The sequence below is a fragment of the Antechinus flavipes genome, chromosome 3 (assembly GCF_016432865.1).
Source record: "Antechinus flavipes isolate AdamAnt ecotype Samford, QLD, Australia chromosome 3, AdamAnt_v2, whole genome shotgun sequence".
Taxonomy (NCBI): domain Eukaryota; kingdom Metazoa; phylum Chordata; class Mammalia; order Dasyuromorphia; family Dasyuridae; genus Antechinus; species Antechinus flavipes.
In genome coordinates this window covers 545,742,105-545,759,337 of record NC_067400.1, presented here as the reverse complement: position 1 = coordinate 545,759,337, position 17,233 = coordinate 545,742,105, and the positions used below count along the sequence as shown (strand labels likewise).

The 17,233-nt window shown below is 36.3% G+C and overlaps 1 protein-coding gene across 1 annotated transcript in view; it reads left to right on the top strand.

Annotated features, from left to right (window-relative positions):
* The first annotated feature begins 251 nt into the window (after window positions 1-251).
* The window catches only part of TMEM272 (transmembrane protein 272), a 52,332-nt gene continuing 35,350 nt past the window's right edge, over window positions 252-17,233 (top strand). Inside the window, exons 1-2 of the mRNA XM_051987382.1 lie at window positions 252-1,439; window positions 11,768-11,846. Of these exons, the coding sequence (XP_051843342.1) occupies window positions 11,789-11,846 (58 nt within the window). The 5' untranslated portion in view covers window positions 252-1,439; window positions 11,768-11,788. The remainder of the gene's footprint in view (window positions 1,440-11,767; window positions 11,847-17,233) is intronic.

The following is a 17,233-nucleotide window of genomic DNA, read 5'->3' as shown; positions in this document are numbered from 1 at the left end:
ATTCTGTAACTCAAATGAACTAATCTTTAGGGTACTTGATTCTATGTAACAGACTGGTAGGAAAATGTCAGGGATTGGAGAATTTTCCTTGGATGCCTCAAATTATAACACCATTGTTATAGTAATATTCTTAGAAACAGTATTCAATTAACGTCAACAAGCATTTATTAAGTACTTGGTCACTTGGGATACAAGAACAAAAATTAAGCATCTCCTTGTCTTTATGTAAAATACCACAGAGATATCAGCATGTTGTTATTTGTCCTTCCTTCTCCAAGAGGACCATGGTATGAGGGAGGTGCCATGACATGAAAGTGAATTAGATTTAAGGGAGCAAGAGCTGTGCAAAATCATCTGCCTCACCTTCCTCTCCAGAGCCATCAGGGTTTAATGGCCAGATATAGATCAGGTAGACTGGAGATGGCCCTGGATGAAATGGGAGACCTTCGGCTTTTTTAAGCTAAAGTCTTCAACAGGTCTCAGTTAAACCGGGGCAGCACCCATTCAGTCATTCAGGATAGGTAGAAATTGAGGTAAAGAATCTACTTGCACCTAGTCAGAAAAAAAAAAGAAATCTAAAAAAGAAAGAAAGAAATCTGGGAGGGGAAGACACCCAAGGTTTCTGGCCAAAGCAGAAATGATTGCTATTTACATTCAATCTTAATCAAACAGGACCCAGACTATGACCAAATGCCCTGGGACCTGTAGATAGCTAATCAATGAGAATCCGAGTGATTTTGGTTTATTAAGGCTTGGTCTTTAAGAAAGAAATCTAATCGGTAAACTCCAAGATATCTTGGGAGGGTTCAGGATGTATTCAGGATGGAACAGTATCAGGGAATGTTTTAGTGCTCGTTTTACAGATGTGGAAACTGAGACTTAGAAAGAAGGGACTTGCTTCAGCATATATGAGTGGTAAGCATCAGAATCTGGAGATGAAACCTGGACCTTGGGCTCCAAAGACATTGCCACCATGACTGAAGACAAGATGAAAGGATCTAACCAAAAACTTCCATCTGTCCTGTTTCCAAGGTGTTAATTTTCCAGGACAATTCCAACCTCCTCTGCTGCCCCCTCCTGGCCCTGTGGAACACTACTGGGGGTATTAAAGCTTGGCAGGGGGGAGGGGGTTGTACCTCCGCCTGAAAAGTGGGAGTGGGAAATGCAGATTATCAGCTCTCCTCCCGGCTGGAAGCCGCGGGCTTGCTGTGCGTCCGCAGGGAAGAGAACTGAAGAACCAAACAGGGAAAGAAAGTGATCAGGAGAGGAAAGCTGAAGGAAAAGGAGCCCACAGACAGACAGCAGCAGCAGGTAGAGCCCCTGGCTGCACAGGCTTGCCAGGAACGCCTTAGAGAACCTGACTTGGGCCACCTTCTCTTCTTGAAGGCATATTCTCCCAGCCCGCGTCTCTCCGTCTAACTCTTCCATTGGCTCCAAAGGTAAGTGAGGACGTGCTTTCAGGTCAGAGAAGTGGCTGGAAGATGATTTCTCAGAAACCTTTAGAGGAGGGATGACAATGTGCTGCTTTATTCTATTCGGGGTGAGTGGGGGGTGCGGGGGGGAATGACTATTGTCAAAGTGTTTTTCATGGAGCGGGGAGAGAAAGGAAAATCTTAACCTCTATTCGGTCTGAACAAAATAGTTTTCTTGCTGAGAAAATGGTATCAGTCCATAGACACAGTGAAGCGCAGGGTCAAAGGAGATCATGTTGGGCTGTCAGAATCTGCTGATATCAAAGGTGGTGAATTGGAACTGGAAGAAATTATCCAGGGTCTCCCCTGTTGAAAAGCCGTACAGGCGGTTTGGACTTGGTAATTTAAAAAGTACCTGAGCCCTCACAAAGAAAGTATATTTGATAGAAATGAGACAATAGAGAGAAGATGAGAGGAAATGCATCTTTAGGGATCTGGAGGCTAGGGATTAGAGAGGACAGAGAATGAAAAACATAGAACTTCTGGGGACAGTTAGGGTGTATTTGGGTGAGTGGCGGGAGGCAGTAAGGACACGTGTGTGACAGGTAATGCAAAGCTGTCTAATGATACTCTGTGATCACATAAATCCAAACACCGTCTCCTTTCTCTCTCCTTTCCGCGTGAACTGTTTAATTTTCCAAGTCAATCATACATTATAAACCTGTGAAAGAGAAGACATAGTCAGGTGGGGGTTTGAAAGTATTCAGTTTACCTTGAATATTGAACACAGTTCAGGTGACTGCTGGCCATTAGCTTATAGTTGAATGTTAATGGCAAAATATACAACATTTAAATATAGCTAAATAAAGATTTGTGACCCCCATCAATGGCCTTAGAGTATAGCAGATATCTTGCAAGATTAGTGAAACATTCAAGCCTGTGATATTATAGAAGCTTTGCATGGGATTCAAATAAAAAAGTGTTTTGACAAACTTATTTACTTGTTTTCTATCATTTTACAGTTTATAGAATAAGTGCCTTCATGTGTTTTGGTTAGTCCAATATAGTTGGAAGGATTATGAGAGCTTATTGCATCCTTTTTGAGAAGACATTAAATAGCATCAATCACAATAATAACTTGATGATCAGAGCTGTATTCACAAGTCCCTGAGCTATGGGGGAGACAGCAGCTCACACTGATAGGAGTGTGCTGGGATGTGGTGGCAGTGCTCCCTGTGCTGCTGCTACTCCATATTTCAGTTGTATAAAAGAAAGAAGGTATGTCTTGCAATCAATCAACAACTATTTATTAAGCTTCTACTGTATAACAGGCAAACTGCCCTAAGTGTTGGGGATACAAAGGGCAAAATTAAATAGATCCTGCCCTCAGGGTGAAAGATCAGGGTTTAAATCTTACCTTAGGCATAGCATACTGTGTGACCTTGGATGTAAATCATTTAATATCTCAGTGCTCTCAGGCAACTAAGAATATAAATCACAAATGAGTCACTGATCTGTATGGGAAGAGGGAGGGAGTTTACAAAGCAGGAGTTCTCTTATAATATCACTAGTCTGTTCCTGCTCCATCCTTACAGACAAAAGGAAAAACCCTGATGGTTTCATTTTCTTGAAGCTTCAAAAGGTAAGAAGTTAGCCCATAGTTTCTCACCACCACCATCTTGTTGCTGTTTGGTCATTTTTAGTTGTATCCAATTCTTAATGGGTTTTCTTGGCAAAGAAACTAGTTTGCCTTTTCCTTCTCAAACTCATTTTACAGATGAGGAAACGAAGGCAAACAGTGTGAAGTGGCTTGCCAATGGTCATACAACTAGCTATCATATTACCATTCATTAAACACCACCAATATTTATTGCTATATCTCTTGTATATCCCTAGTTATTTATATCACCCCCATTTAACTGTGACGTCCTTCTTGATATCCCTAGCATTTAGCACAATTCCTACCACTTACTAAGATCCAATAAATGTGTGTTGACTGAGGGACTATGCATAGAGTACCTAGTGAGTAAGTAAGTATGCAGTGAGTAAGGAGGATGAAGTCACTTCCTAGACCCTGATGAGGTTCCTTTAGTAAATGTTGAGTTAGGTGGATTACCATTTCAAAAGCACAACTGTTGTTAATCAGTACAGCTACTATTAAGAAAGATGTTATTTGAACTATCTGCATTTTTGTTTTTCTTCCCGGGTTATTTATACCTTCTGAATCCAATTCTCCCTATGCAATAAGAGAACTGTTCGGTTCTGCAAACATATATTGTATCTAGGATATACTGCAACATATCCAACATATAAAGGACTGCTTGCCATCTAGGGGAGGGGGTGGAGGGAGGGAGGGGAAAAAATCGGAACAGAAACGAGTGCAAGGGATAATGTTGTAAAAAAAATTACCCTGGCATGGATTCTGTCAATATAAAGTAATTATTTAATAAAAATTAAAAAAAAAGAAAGATGTTATTTGTTGTCTCTTTTTTACATTGCAGTTTTTAGCTAAGTGGCATTTAATGACTATTTTGAGGATTTGGAATGAAGCTCATGAAAGGGAAGGAACTACTTCTGATCATTTCATGTCACCTCTACCTCCTTGGGCAATACCATTGCTGAGATGAAACCAGAGACCTCAGAGATTTTAATTTTGCATTCCTTGGGAGAGACACGAGTGACTACTTTTAAGAAATTTGGGAAAAGCAAAAAGAAAAATCAACAATCCTTTCTTAAGTATCTATTATGTGCCAGGTCCTATGCTAGGTGAGGAGGGGGAGACATAAAGCAAGAAAATTCCTGCCCTCAAGGAGCTTACTGAAATGATACAACATATACAAATCAGAAATACATACAGAAAAAAATGCAAAATAATTGAAGGAGGCACTATTAACTGGAGAAATCAAGAAAAGGCCTCATGTTGGTCAGTGGTGGCACATGAGGTGAATTTTGAAGGAAATTAGGGATTCTTAAAAGCAGAGGGGAAGGAGGGAACATTCCAGGCATGGATGAAAGCCTGGATAAAAGAATATTAAGAGGCTAGTTTGATTGAAACATAAAGTGATAAGGAGAAATGTCATCAGGCTGTAAATATAGGCTATAGCAAGACCAAACTAAACCAAAAACACTTTGGTGTGCAAATGAAACTTTCATGGTGAGTTCTGACAGTGCCCCACATCCCAGCTTCAAAAACTGTAATAGATCTTTAAGATAATAAATACTTCTTGTAGTAGAACAGTCAGCAGTTCTCCTCATATTTTGGTTCTTCTCAATTGCCTTGGGTGTTAAAGAAAAATGAAAGAATTGAAAAGATATAAATTGTCTCCTTTTAAAAATAGAAATAATGCTGTATCCTGAATTCATTCTTTTTTTTAATCAGTTGTTATCAGCCAGATTCATCATCTGCCATTTTATTTTGTATTGTTTTATAAAATATTTTCCTCCACTGAAGCCCTCTTTTCATTTTTTTAATCAGTTGTTATCAGCCAGATTCATCATCCGCCATTTTATTTTGTATTGTTTTATAAAACATTTTCCTCCAGTGAAGTATGAGTCTTTCTCATCGGCATTAGCATAAACCTGCAGGTTGGACCCACTTGAAAAGGCTTTGTTATGCTTTTTTATGTCTGTTGCCCAAATACCAATCTGGCTAAATTGAATAGTCTCATCACCTGAAAGACTGGCCATCAGGACATAGAATTTTACAACACAGTAATTTATGAAGATAGTCTCCTAAGGTGCTTTATTCTTTATCAGTAAGAGAGTTGCCACCACTAATGAAGTCATGGCTCTCTGAGGTACTAAAATAAACATAAAACATTTGCTTGATTAGCTCTGATAGTCTCAACTAAAATCATCAACCTAGAAAATACAAGGTCCTCGAGAGCAGGAGCTATTTTCTTTTTATCTGAATATCCCAGCATCTAACATGGTACCCAGCTGGTAATCAGGTGTTTAGTAAATGCTTGTCTATTGATTGAATGAATATAATTTCTCACTGAGGTTGGAGATGGAGGTGGAATGGGTGGAGGGATTTGGCAAATAAAATGTAAAACAGAATTCTGTTCAGCATTCTTTTATGTAGGTGGCTGGGTGGAGTGCTCTGATGTATGATAAATTAGGTTATAACTCTTTGTTCTCTAGGATTCCTTGTGTGTGTATATAGCCAAATACACAAATATTGAGGTACAAACAAATTGTACTGTTAAGTTGGACACACACCTAATGCCACGAAGTCCTAGCATACCCTTTAATAACTTCGTTTAGTAGAAGTGTTAGAAACAATATGAAAACAGTGCTTAAAAGCAAATTTAATTAAAATTTCAGTAACATAGTAGCATCTTGAGAACCCAGCAGCATCCCTAGCACAAACTAAATGCTTAACAAATGGCTTTTCATTCTCTAGTGACCTTGAACAATTTGTACAGTGCAATATTATCCCAGGGACAAACACAAAACGATTACCACAGAGAAAAGACCTAAATGTTGCAGAGGTGGCAGAATAACTTTGTATCTGCTATGAAAAGAACATTCCATTTATCCTTTAAAATCTGACTTGGATTGTTTGCCTCAGTTTCCTCATCTGTAAAATGATCTGGAGAAGGAAATGGCAAACCATTTTAGTATCTGCCAAGAAAACCCCAATCGGGTCACAAAGAGTAGGACATGACTGAAACTAATGAACAATAACTACAACCATCAAACGGATGGGATGAGCCCGACATCAGGAATACCTGAGTTCAAAGTCTTAGGTGTGTGACCTTGTGCAAGTCACTTAATCTGCCTCAAAATTTCCTAGTCCTTCCCTCCCAGGGTCAGTGTGAATCAAATGAAATGATGCTTGCAAAAGCACTGAGTACATATATTGCCTGGAACATAGTGAGTGCTACAGAAATACTTATTCTCTTTCCTTTAATATTCTAGGTATATGGTAAGTGCTTGTTGATTAATTAATCATTTATGTCTCTCTCATTAGGACATGAGTCCAGTCCTTTTCAGTTGTGTCCAATTCTTGGTTTTCTTGGCAAAGATACTGAAGAAGTTTGCCATTTCCTTCCCAGTACATTTTGCAGATGAGGAAACTGAGGCAATAGGGTTAAATGATTTGTCCACACAGGGCACACAGCAAATGCATTTCTGAGGCTAGAGCTCAAATCAGGTTTACCTGACTGCAAATCCAGAACTCTCCCTATTGTGCCATTTAGCTGCCTCATTAAAACATAGGTTCCAGCTAAAATCTAGGGACACAGAGAAAGGCAAAAATCTAACCCCTGCCCTCAAAGAACATGCATTCTAATGGGGGAGACATAAATATCACTGACCATGGCCACAGAAAAAGTTAAGAGAATTTCAAAGTTGAAAACTTTCATAAGGACTTTATGAAGATTTCCTGTACATAGATCTATGAATAAATGCTTCAGCTGGGCTGTACTGCCTCCATGGTCCTAAACTGTTATGTTATATGTGTTATGGGAGATATATCTCTCCTCTGTGTTCACATGGCTTCAAAATATATTTTTATCACCTTGGTACAAACCTAGGTTTTATTATTGTGCTAAAAAATGAGTTCAGATCCCCGAGAAAACATGAACAATTATGAGTATTCTGATAAGGATCTCTATAGGTAAAATTATGTCCGAGTGACAGAAAAAGAATTTGCATATTGTAATTTTGTTACATTCTTTTTAGGCCATAAAACTTAGAGAAGATAGATCCATAATTCCATGTCTTTGAATATCATAAAGGTTGGCAAACATAGTTAAACAGAGTTATGATCTCATAATTCTCCTACAAAAACAAACTTCACCAATAGGTAAATTAAGTTACAGATTAAACTACATTTAGAGGATTCATAATAAGTTGATTGAGGAGGAGGATTTATATGTTTCTAAGGAGTCAGGAACAGTTGAGATTCTTCTTCTTGGCTTCTTATGTCAAGAATGTTTAAGACTCTTAAGAAAATTTTTACATCCCTTGGAACAAGTTTTGATCAGATGAGATTAAGTGTTAACCAAAAATTGCAAGAAGAATAAAGGGAAATTTAAAATTCCCATAATATATGGGATTTCTAAGATAGCAGAAAATCAAAAAAAGTAGACCTCCAAGAAACTAGTCTTCTCTGGCCTGTTAATATTGTATCTAAGAATTGCCACTGTCCAGCCAAGAAAGACTTCTGAGAACCTGAAATAATTCATTTTTTTTCTAAGTTAAAGACTTATTCACAACAAAGCAGAAAAAGTAATGTTATCTTTATCATCTATAAGTGCCTACTGCTGTATAGAACATTATACTTAATGCTGAAAGAGAAAAGGAGTTTTGATAAAACCTAGTCACTGCAGCCTCATGGAATTTAGTTCCAATACAGATAAAGATAATGCAAAATATTAAACAACCAATGAATTGGAGAGTTTAAAAACAAAATATAATGGGGAATCGAAGCAGAAAGATAGATGGGAGAAATGATGAATGGGAAAGGACAAAGGAAAACTATTTAAAGTGGATGATATTTAAATTTGGGCTTTAAAGAATGAGCAGGAATAGGGCAAAGAACTGGAAATTGAGGGCATGCCTGTCAGTTGGGGAATGGCTGAATAAATTGTGGTATGTGATTATGAATTGGAATATTATTGTTCTATAATAAATGTTGAGCAGGATGCTCTCAGAAAAACCTGGAAAGTCCTCTATGAATTCAAGCAAAGTGAAATGTACTATGTACAAAGCAATAACAATGTTGTGGGATGATCAGCTGTGAACGACTTTGCTATTCTCAGCAATACAGCAATACAATACAATTCTGAAGGACTTATGATAAAAAATGCTAGTAAAAAATCATACTCAGAGAAAGAATGATTGTATCTGAATACAGACTGAAGTATACTTTTTTCCCTTGAGGGTTTTTTGGGGGAGGGAGAATTAAGTGTTCTTTTGCAACATGACTTTTATGAAAATGTTTTGCAAATGTGCCTTCTCAAGGGTGGGGTGGGAAGGATGGGAAAGAATCAGGAACTCAAAGTTTTAAAAACATGTAAAATCATTTTCCGTGTAACTGGGGAAAATAAAAAATATTGAAATATTTTTTAAAAGAAAACTCCTTCAAAAAAAAAAAAAAAGAACAAGCAAGAAATTCACATCTCATGAAGAGGGAGAAGAGGGATATTCTAAGTCAAGGGAACATCCCTAGCAAAGACAGAGATGCAAGAATATATAGTGCTTGTCCAGAGACCCATTTTTTCCTACAACTAAAAGAATCATGAAGGAATGCCAGAAGTGAATCACTCTATACAGAAAGCTAAATAAAGTAATCTCCTACTGACCCAAAGCCCCAAGAAAGAGGACTGCATTCTCCTCACTTTTTAGCCAAAGGTGATTTTCTGTGGGACTCCAGAGGTTTGTTCAAATAACCTTTATGTTCTTAAAGGCAGACTCTGCAGTAACCCACTTCATTTAGTGTATATAAGAACAATCAAGTTCCCAGTCTTCACAATAACCGCCTTTGTCTCCTGACTGGTTTTTTGTCTTTTCAAACAAACCACTGGCACCTGCTAACCTCATTACTGCATCCCAGAAGTCTGGCTCCTGTTATACTCTGACCAGTGGGAAACCAATGGATTGTTGTTGTTCAGTCATTCTTCAGTTATGTCCGACTCTTCATGACCCCTTTTGGAGTTTTCTTGGCAGAGATATTGAAGTGGTTTGCCATTTCCTTCTCCAGCACATTTTACAGATGAGGCAGCTGAGACAAACAGAATTAAGTGACTCGACTAGAGTCATACAGCTAGTTAGTGTCTGGAGCCACATTTGAACTCAGGAAGATGAATCTTCCTGACTCCAAGGACTACTGCCCCAGCCAGCTGCCAAAGCTGCCAAATGCTTAATGTTCTCAAATGAAAATAATAGAGGAAATTTTCATTGATTCAGTATCATTAAGAAAAATGTATTTTTCTAGGTAAATTCAATTGATCCCTTTAAGGATCTGTACTTTTGTTATTTTAACCTCTTAGTATAGAGATCTTTAGGGATAGTTAGGTGACATAGTAGACAGAGTGTAACAACCTGAGTTCAGACCTCATCTGCAAAATGAACTAGAGGGAGACTCAAAAAACTTTTCAGTCTACAGAGATTTTTTCACTTTCTATTTATAGTCCTTACTAAATTGTGTTCTAATTGTCAAGATTTCCAAAAATATGACTAGTCGCCAAGCAAAGGCCTTACTTTAACAAAATAATGAGAACAATAATAATATCATATTAGTTGCATTAACACTCTTGTACATTTAAGCGTGCCTCCCTACTCTTAGTTTCCTCCCTCCTATCCTTCAAGGTACGACAAAAGTGTCACCTCTTCCCTGAAGACTTCCTTGATCTCAACTAGCTCACCTCTCTCTCTCAACTTTCTCATACACAGCATTCTGGACTTCTTTGCACCCATATAATTTTCATTGGTTCAATAGATATTTACATATACATCTTATCAATTATTCCATTGCTTAGTCATGACTGACTTTTTCTTATCTACCCTGTTAGAATATAAACTCCTTAAAGTCAGGGAGTTTATCTAATTTTAGTTTTCTGTCCCCAGAATCCTTATACAACATCCTATATAATAAGTTTTAATATTTTTGTTGGATTGAATTAAATATTTAGCGTATGATGTGCTCTTCTTATAAATGGACTTTTAAAACTCTGAACTTGTGATTTCATGAATGTGGAGAAATTTCTGATGTATAAATCCTTATTATCAACACAGATCAGCAACTCCTCAGTAAATTAAAATCTTAGAGATTTGTCTGGGTTCACTGAAAAGTCAACTGATTTATCTAAGGTCACACAATAGAATGTGTCAGAAGTAATACTTGACTTTTATGTCTTTCTGATTCCAATCAAGCTTTCTATTTTCTATACTGCACCACCTCTCATAAATGAAGTATCTATGGATGTATGGAATCTTTCCTTTTATGTCCTTCCTCCTTTTTATTCATATCTTTCATTACATGGAGGAGTTGATAGTACTTTGACAGATAAGTAAATAACTAGGTGTTCATCAATCTCCTATTCTCGATGCATTGAAATGAATGGAATTCTTCCCAAGAAAACAGAACTAGAGGGCAAGACCTTGCTGGTGGGTGACTTTAATCCTGTTGCAGTAATAAGGTGATGGGTTATTCCAGTTTGTGGTGATGAGAAAGCAGTAGAATGAGCCAGAGATGAACGGATTGGTTCCAATCATTGCATTCCATCTTTTTCTCCAATTGCTCCCATTTGTTTCCCCATTCAATTGTGTCCTACTCAGCACCATCTAGAGGAAACCCATTTTATTGTGATGTCTTTACATGCTCCAATTTAGGGATTTAAAATTTTCTCCAGTAGTTTAGGAAACATGGTGTCTTAGTCATATTTTGATATAGCACAAAACTGATTCTGAAATGATGAAAAATTAAGGGAGGCATAGAAGAGAGAGAGACAGAGACAGAGACAGAGAGACAGAGACAGACAGAGAGACAGAGAGAAAGAGAAAGACAGAAAGACAGAGACAGAAAGACAGAGACAGAAAGACAGAGAGAAAGACAGAGAGACAGAGACAGAGAGAGACAGAGGCAGAGAGACAGAGAGAAAGAGGCATAGAATCTAGGAATGAGAGGATGACAGTTCTGTTTAGTTTTGGGCACCCCACTTTAGGAAGAATATCAATAAGCTGGAAAGTATCTAGAAGAGAACATTCCTCTGCCAACAAAGGCTCCAGGATGGTGAAGAGATGAGCACAGAGTTCATGCCATATGAAGATCAATATACTATAATATCTCTAGGAAGTAAAAGAGAGATTCAGATTTCTCCTGGAAATGTTAGTGGAACGTTGGTCAAGGGAAAGGAGCGGGGACTGAGATCTGTTTCTCAGTCCTGGACCTCATTCCCAGCCTTGACTATATTCTTAATGACAATAATATGAACAACTAGATGGTGCAATGGATAGAGTGACAGATATGAAGTCATGAAAATTCTTCTTTCTGGCCTCAGACACTCACTAGCTATATGGCCCTGGGCAAATGACTTAATCCTGTTTGCCTCAATTTCCTCATTTGTAAAATTAGCTAGAGAAGGAAATGGCAAATCATTCTAGTTTCTTTGCTAAGAAAACTCCAAATGGAGTTACAAAGAGTTTGACATGACTGAAACAACTATAATTCATATAATGAGTGAAGAGTGAAGATGAACTCCTAAGACTTGGATTATAGACTTACCATTGGTCTACACTGCTGTGTATCTGTCACAAACACATATGCATATTTACCAAAGGTAGTTAATTAATTCACATAAAATATCCTCCTTGTTATTTTAATGGATTTTTTTTTTAATTCTTAGGTCTACTTTAGACACTTAACAATGCCTGGTGGTTTGGAGAAGGCCTGTCATCGGTGCATATCAACAATTGCAAGTAATGGTAAGTTGCTAATCTTGGCACTGTTTATTTTCCAGGAAAGAAGAACGGGTTTAGAGTTGACATTGAGAGTCTGAATTCTAAATCAGGGTTTTATTTTTTTTAATCTTGCTTAGGAACAGATCCCTTTGGCAATTTTTTTTCCCCAAAGATCAGATTTTTTTTTATTGCCCCAAATTTTAATACCTGTCCATATGGTGTATCTAATATACTCATATAAAAGGACCACTATATCACCCAGAAAGTTAGTGACAGGGACACCAGGCTACATTAAGAGTAAATTCAATAAATCACTTAGCCATTCTGAACTTGAGTTTCCTTTTCTGTAAAATGATTAAGTTATACTAGATAATCTCCAAGATTTCTTCCATCTCCAAATTCATTTATTAAAAGATTTATAAAAAGAGAGTTAACTTGAAAGTGGGCAATTTAACCTTAGTTTGCCTCAATTTCCTTATTTGTAAAATAAGGATGATAACAATAGTATCTACTTTTCAAGGCTGTTGTGGAGATCAAGTGAGATAATTGTGAAGCATTTAGCATAATTCCTGGGGAAGAGAGAGAGAGAGACAGACAGACAGAGAAAGAGAGAGAGAAACAGAGATACAAGAGAGAGAGACAGAGAGACAGAGAGACAGAGACAGAGACACACAACACACACACAGAGACAGAGACAGAGACAGAGACAGAGAGACAGAGACAGAAACACAGAGACAGAGAGAGACAGAGACAGAAACACGGAGACAGAGACACAGAGAGACAGAGACAGAGAAAAGGGGGGAGGATCAGATTTAGGAAAATCTAATCTTTAGGAAAGTCACTTTAGGAAAATCCCATCAGCACACTGACATACTGGCAGCTAAGTGGAGAATGGAATGGATCGAGGAGAGACGAATCAGGAAGACCACAGATAGGCTCTAGCACTAGTACAGGTGATAAGGGAATGTACAAGAGTGGCAGCACCCTCAATATCCAGAAATATGCCTATATGGCATTAGAATGGGCCATATTAATATTTGTCTAAAGGTCAAAAAGAACCTTTTAACTGCTTCTAAATCCTAAACCTAGTGGAAAAGAGGATAAAACAAGAGAGATATCTAGGAAGGAGAGTCACCCAATCTAATAATAACAACTCATTTTTTATAGCTCTTTGTATGCTTTATCTAATTTGCTTTTATCACAATCCTGTGAGATAGTTGCTATTATTTCCATTTGACATATGAAAACACTGAGATTCAAAGAATTTAAAACACTAAGACTCAGAGTTTAGATGATTTGTCCAGGTTAGTTTTCTCTAAATAGAGATTTTAAAAATTCAAAATGCTCCTAAAATAAATTAGAGAGAATATTTTAACTTTTCAAAATTCAGAAGAATTTGGTTTTTCACCATTCTTGGATTTCAAAATAATTGTGATTATTCTTCTAGTTTTCTATTTCTTTTAATAGGACCTAAGCATTATTTCAATTTCAGTGAATTTTGCATGCATCTCTATTTCTCCTTTTAAAAAACACTTTTATATGTAGATATTTTCAATGTCAAATTAAAACAATAACTTTTCAGTAAACATATATTGACCATATCTAATTGAAATTGTGACTTGTGCATTAAATATAAATGGCTAAGAATATCAGAGCAAAGCATTTCCATGTATACTCTAAGAAAATAGCCAATAATTGCAATGTTTTCCATTGATACACTCCACTAGTTAGTGAGGAATCTTGCCAGGGATAAACATGAGACTTCTTCCTTTATGTGTCAGTGGAAGGGGAAATGGTCCTGTTGCCATATTAATGACCAATGATGAGCAATAATATCAATCTAGTTTGCTTTTGGCATGTTACTCTCTTGCTCAAAACTTCACAATAATTCTTAATTTACTATGTAAATCAAAATAAAATTGCCTAGCTAGTCCTACTGAAGATCTATTTTTACTCTCTTTAATGGAATTTCTTCCAGCATTCATCCTCCCTCTTCTTTCATTCTTTGAACAGCCTTCATCTACTAGGTTATAGTAGCAGAATTGAGTACCAGCTCTGAGTAGTTTAAGCGCATTTTCACAGTGCCCACACAATAGGCATTTGAAAAGATGAGATTAGAGAAAGAGCTATGGATAGTGTGTGTAGGTAGAGTTCTGGATCCTAATGTAATGATTTGGTTGTCTTCCATTCATCTACCCTCTTCTATTCAGTCATCTTATTCTCATTTACAACTCTTGTTTTCCCATCTTTTTATAATCCATCCTCCTCCTCACTCACACTCAATTCTCTTCTTCTGTCTCCTTGATCTAAAATAAACATTTCTTTTTTCTAGTAAATTTATTTATATTATTAATGTATATTACTTTATGAATCACGTTGGGAGAGAAAAATCAGAGCAAAAGGGAAAAATCATGCAAGAGATAAAGAAAAAAACAGAAAAAAGAAGTGAATGTAGCATGTGTTGATTTACATTCAGTTTCCTTGGTTCTTTTTCTGAATACAAATGATATTTTCTGTCCAAAGTCTATTGGGATTGCTTTGAATTACTGAATCACAGAGAAGAACCAAGTCTTTTCTTTTTTTTTTTTTTTAATTAAAGCTTTTTATTTTCCAAACATATGGATGGATAATTTTTCAACATTGACCCTTGCAAAGCCCTGTATTCCAAATTTTCCCCTCCTTTTCCCTAACCCTTCCTCCAGATGGCAAGTAATCCAATATATATTATACATGTTAAAATATATGTCAAATCCAATATATGTAAACATATTTATACAATTATCTTGCTGCACAAGAAAAATCAGATCAAAAAGGAAAGAAAATGAGTAAGAAAACAAAATGCAAGAGAACTATAACAAAAAGAGTGAGAATGCTATGTTGTGGTCCACATTCAGTTCTTACAGTCCTCTCTCTGGGTGTAGATGGTTCTCTTCATCACAAGATCATTAGAACTAGCCTCTAACATCTCATTGTTAGAAAAAGTCATGTCTATCAGAATTGATTGTTGTATTATATTGTTGTTGCTATATACAATGATCTCTTGCTTCTGCTCATTTCACTTAGCATCAGTTCATGTTAGTCTCTCCAGGCCTCTCTAAAATCATCCTGCTGATCATGTCTTATAGAACAATAATATTCCATAGCATTCATATACCATAACTTATTCAGCGATTCTCCAACTGATGGGCATCCATTCAGTTACCAGTTTCTAGCCACTACAAAGAGGGCTGCCACAAACATTTTGGCACATACAGGTCCCTTTACCTCCTTTAAGATCTTTTTAGGATATAATCCCAGTAGTAACACTGCTGGATCAAAGGGTATGAACAGTTTGATAACTTTTTGAGCATGGTTCCAAATTGCTCTCCAGAATGGTTGAATCTGTTCACAATTCCATCAACAATGTAGCAGTGTCCCAGTTTCCCCACATCCCCTTCAACATTTGTCATTATCTTTTCCTGTGTCATCTTAGCCAATTTGAGAGGTATGTAGTGGTATCTCAGAGTTGTCTTAATTTGCATTTCTCTGATTAATAGTGATTTAGCGTACTTTTTCATATGACTAGAAATGGTTTATATTTCTTCATCTATTCCTAACCTTTGACCATTTGCCAATTGGAGAATTGTTTGAATTCTTATAAATTTGAGTTAATTCTCTACATATATTAGAAATGAGGTCTTTATCAGAACCCTTAAATGTAAAAATGTTTTCCCAATTTAATGCTTCCCTTCTGATCTTGTCTGCATTAGTTCTGTTTGTACAAAAAAATTTTAACTTAATATAATCAAAATTATCTATTTGGTGTTCAATAATGAGTTTCAGTTCTTTGATCACAAATTCCTTTCTTCTCCACATATCTGAGAAGTAAACTATCCTATGTTCTTCTAATTTGCTTATAATATCACTCTTTATGTCTAAATAGTGAACTTATTTTGGTATGTGATGTTAGGTGTGGATCAATGCCTAGTTTTTATCCTATTAGTTTCCAATTTTCCCAGCAGTCTTTGTCAAATAGTGAGTTCTTATCCCAAAACCTGGGGCCTTTGGATTTGCCAAACACTAGATTGCTATAATCATTGAATATTTTGTCCTGTGAACCTAACCTATTCCACTGATCAACTATATTTCTTATAAAATGGTTTTGATGACTGCTGCTTTATAATATACTTTTAGGTCTGGCACAGCTAGGCCACCTTCATTGGCATTTTTCCAATTAATTCCCTTGAAATTCTTGACCTTTTGTTCTTTCAGATGAATTTTGTTATTATTTTTTCTAGATCTATAAAATAATTTCTTGGGAATTTGATATGGCACTAAATAAATAGATTAATTTAGGTAGTATTGTCATTTTTATTATATTGGCTTAGCCTATCCATGAGCACTGGCTATTTTTCCAACTTATTAGATCTGACTTTATTTGTGTGGAAAGTGTTTTGTAATTACAGAACCAAGTCTTTTCATAATTGATCATTTCATATTCTTGCTGATATTGTGTACAATGTATTCCTGGTTTTGCTTGGTTCACTCAGCATCAATTCATGTAAATCTTTCCAGATCTTTCTAAAATTAGCTTGTTCATCATTTTTTATAAACAAATATTATTGTTATATATATATATATATGGCACCTTCATGTGCCACAACTTGTTCAGCCATTCCCCAATTGATGGGCATCTACTCATTTTCCAATTCTTTGCCACCACAAAAAGAGCTGTTACAAATATTTTTGCATATGTGAGTCCTTTTCCCTCCTTTATGATGTCCTTGAGATACAGCTTCAGTAATGGCACTGCTGGTCCAAAAGGTATGCACAGTTTGATAGCCCTCTGGGCATAGTTTCAAATTGCTCTCCAGAATGATTGGGTAAATTCACAATTCCGCCAATAATGCATCAGAGTCCCACATCCCCTCCAATATTTGTCATTATCTTTTCCTGTCATCTTAGTCAATCTGAGAGGTATGAGGTGGTATCTCAGAGTTGTTTTAATTTGCATTTCTCTAATCAATAGTGATTTAGAGCATTTTTCATATCTCTACAAATGGCTTTAATGTCATCATCTGAAAATTCTGTTCATATCTTTTGACCATTTATCAATGGGGGAATGACTTGTATTCTTATTTAAAAAAAAAAACAAACATTTCTATTGGTGTCCCAAAAGTGTCAGGATCTCACAATCACTGAAAGATATATGTAACTAGTTGTGATTCCTTAATTAGTTACTATTATTATTAGGATCTATAAGGACCACATTTAGAATGTCTGCTTTTACATTTATTTGCAAATTCTAAATGCTTTATATGGTCTTTTTTGCACTTAATAGTATTTTGTTTTTTCCAATTACATGTAAATATAGTTTTCAACATTCAATTTTGTAACTTTTTGAGTTCCTGCAACATATTTAATATATATAG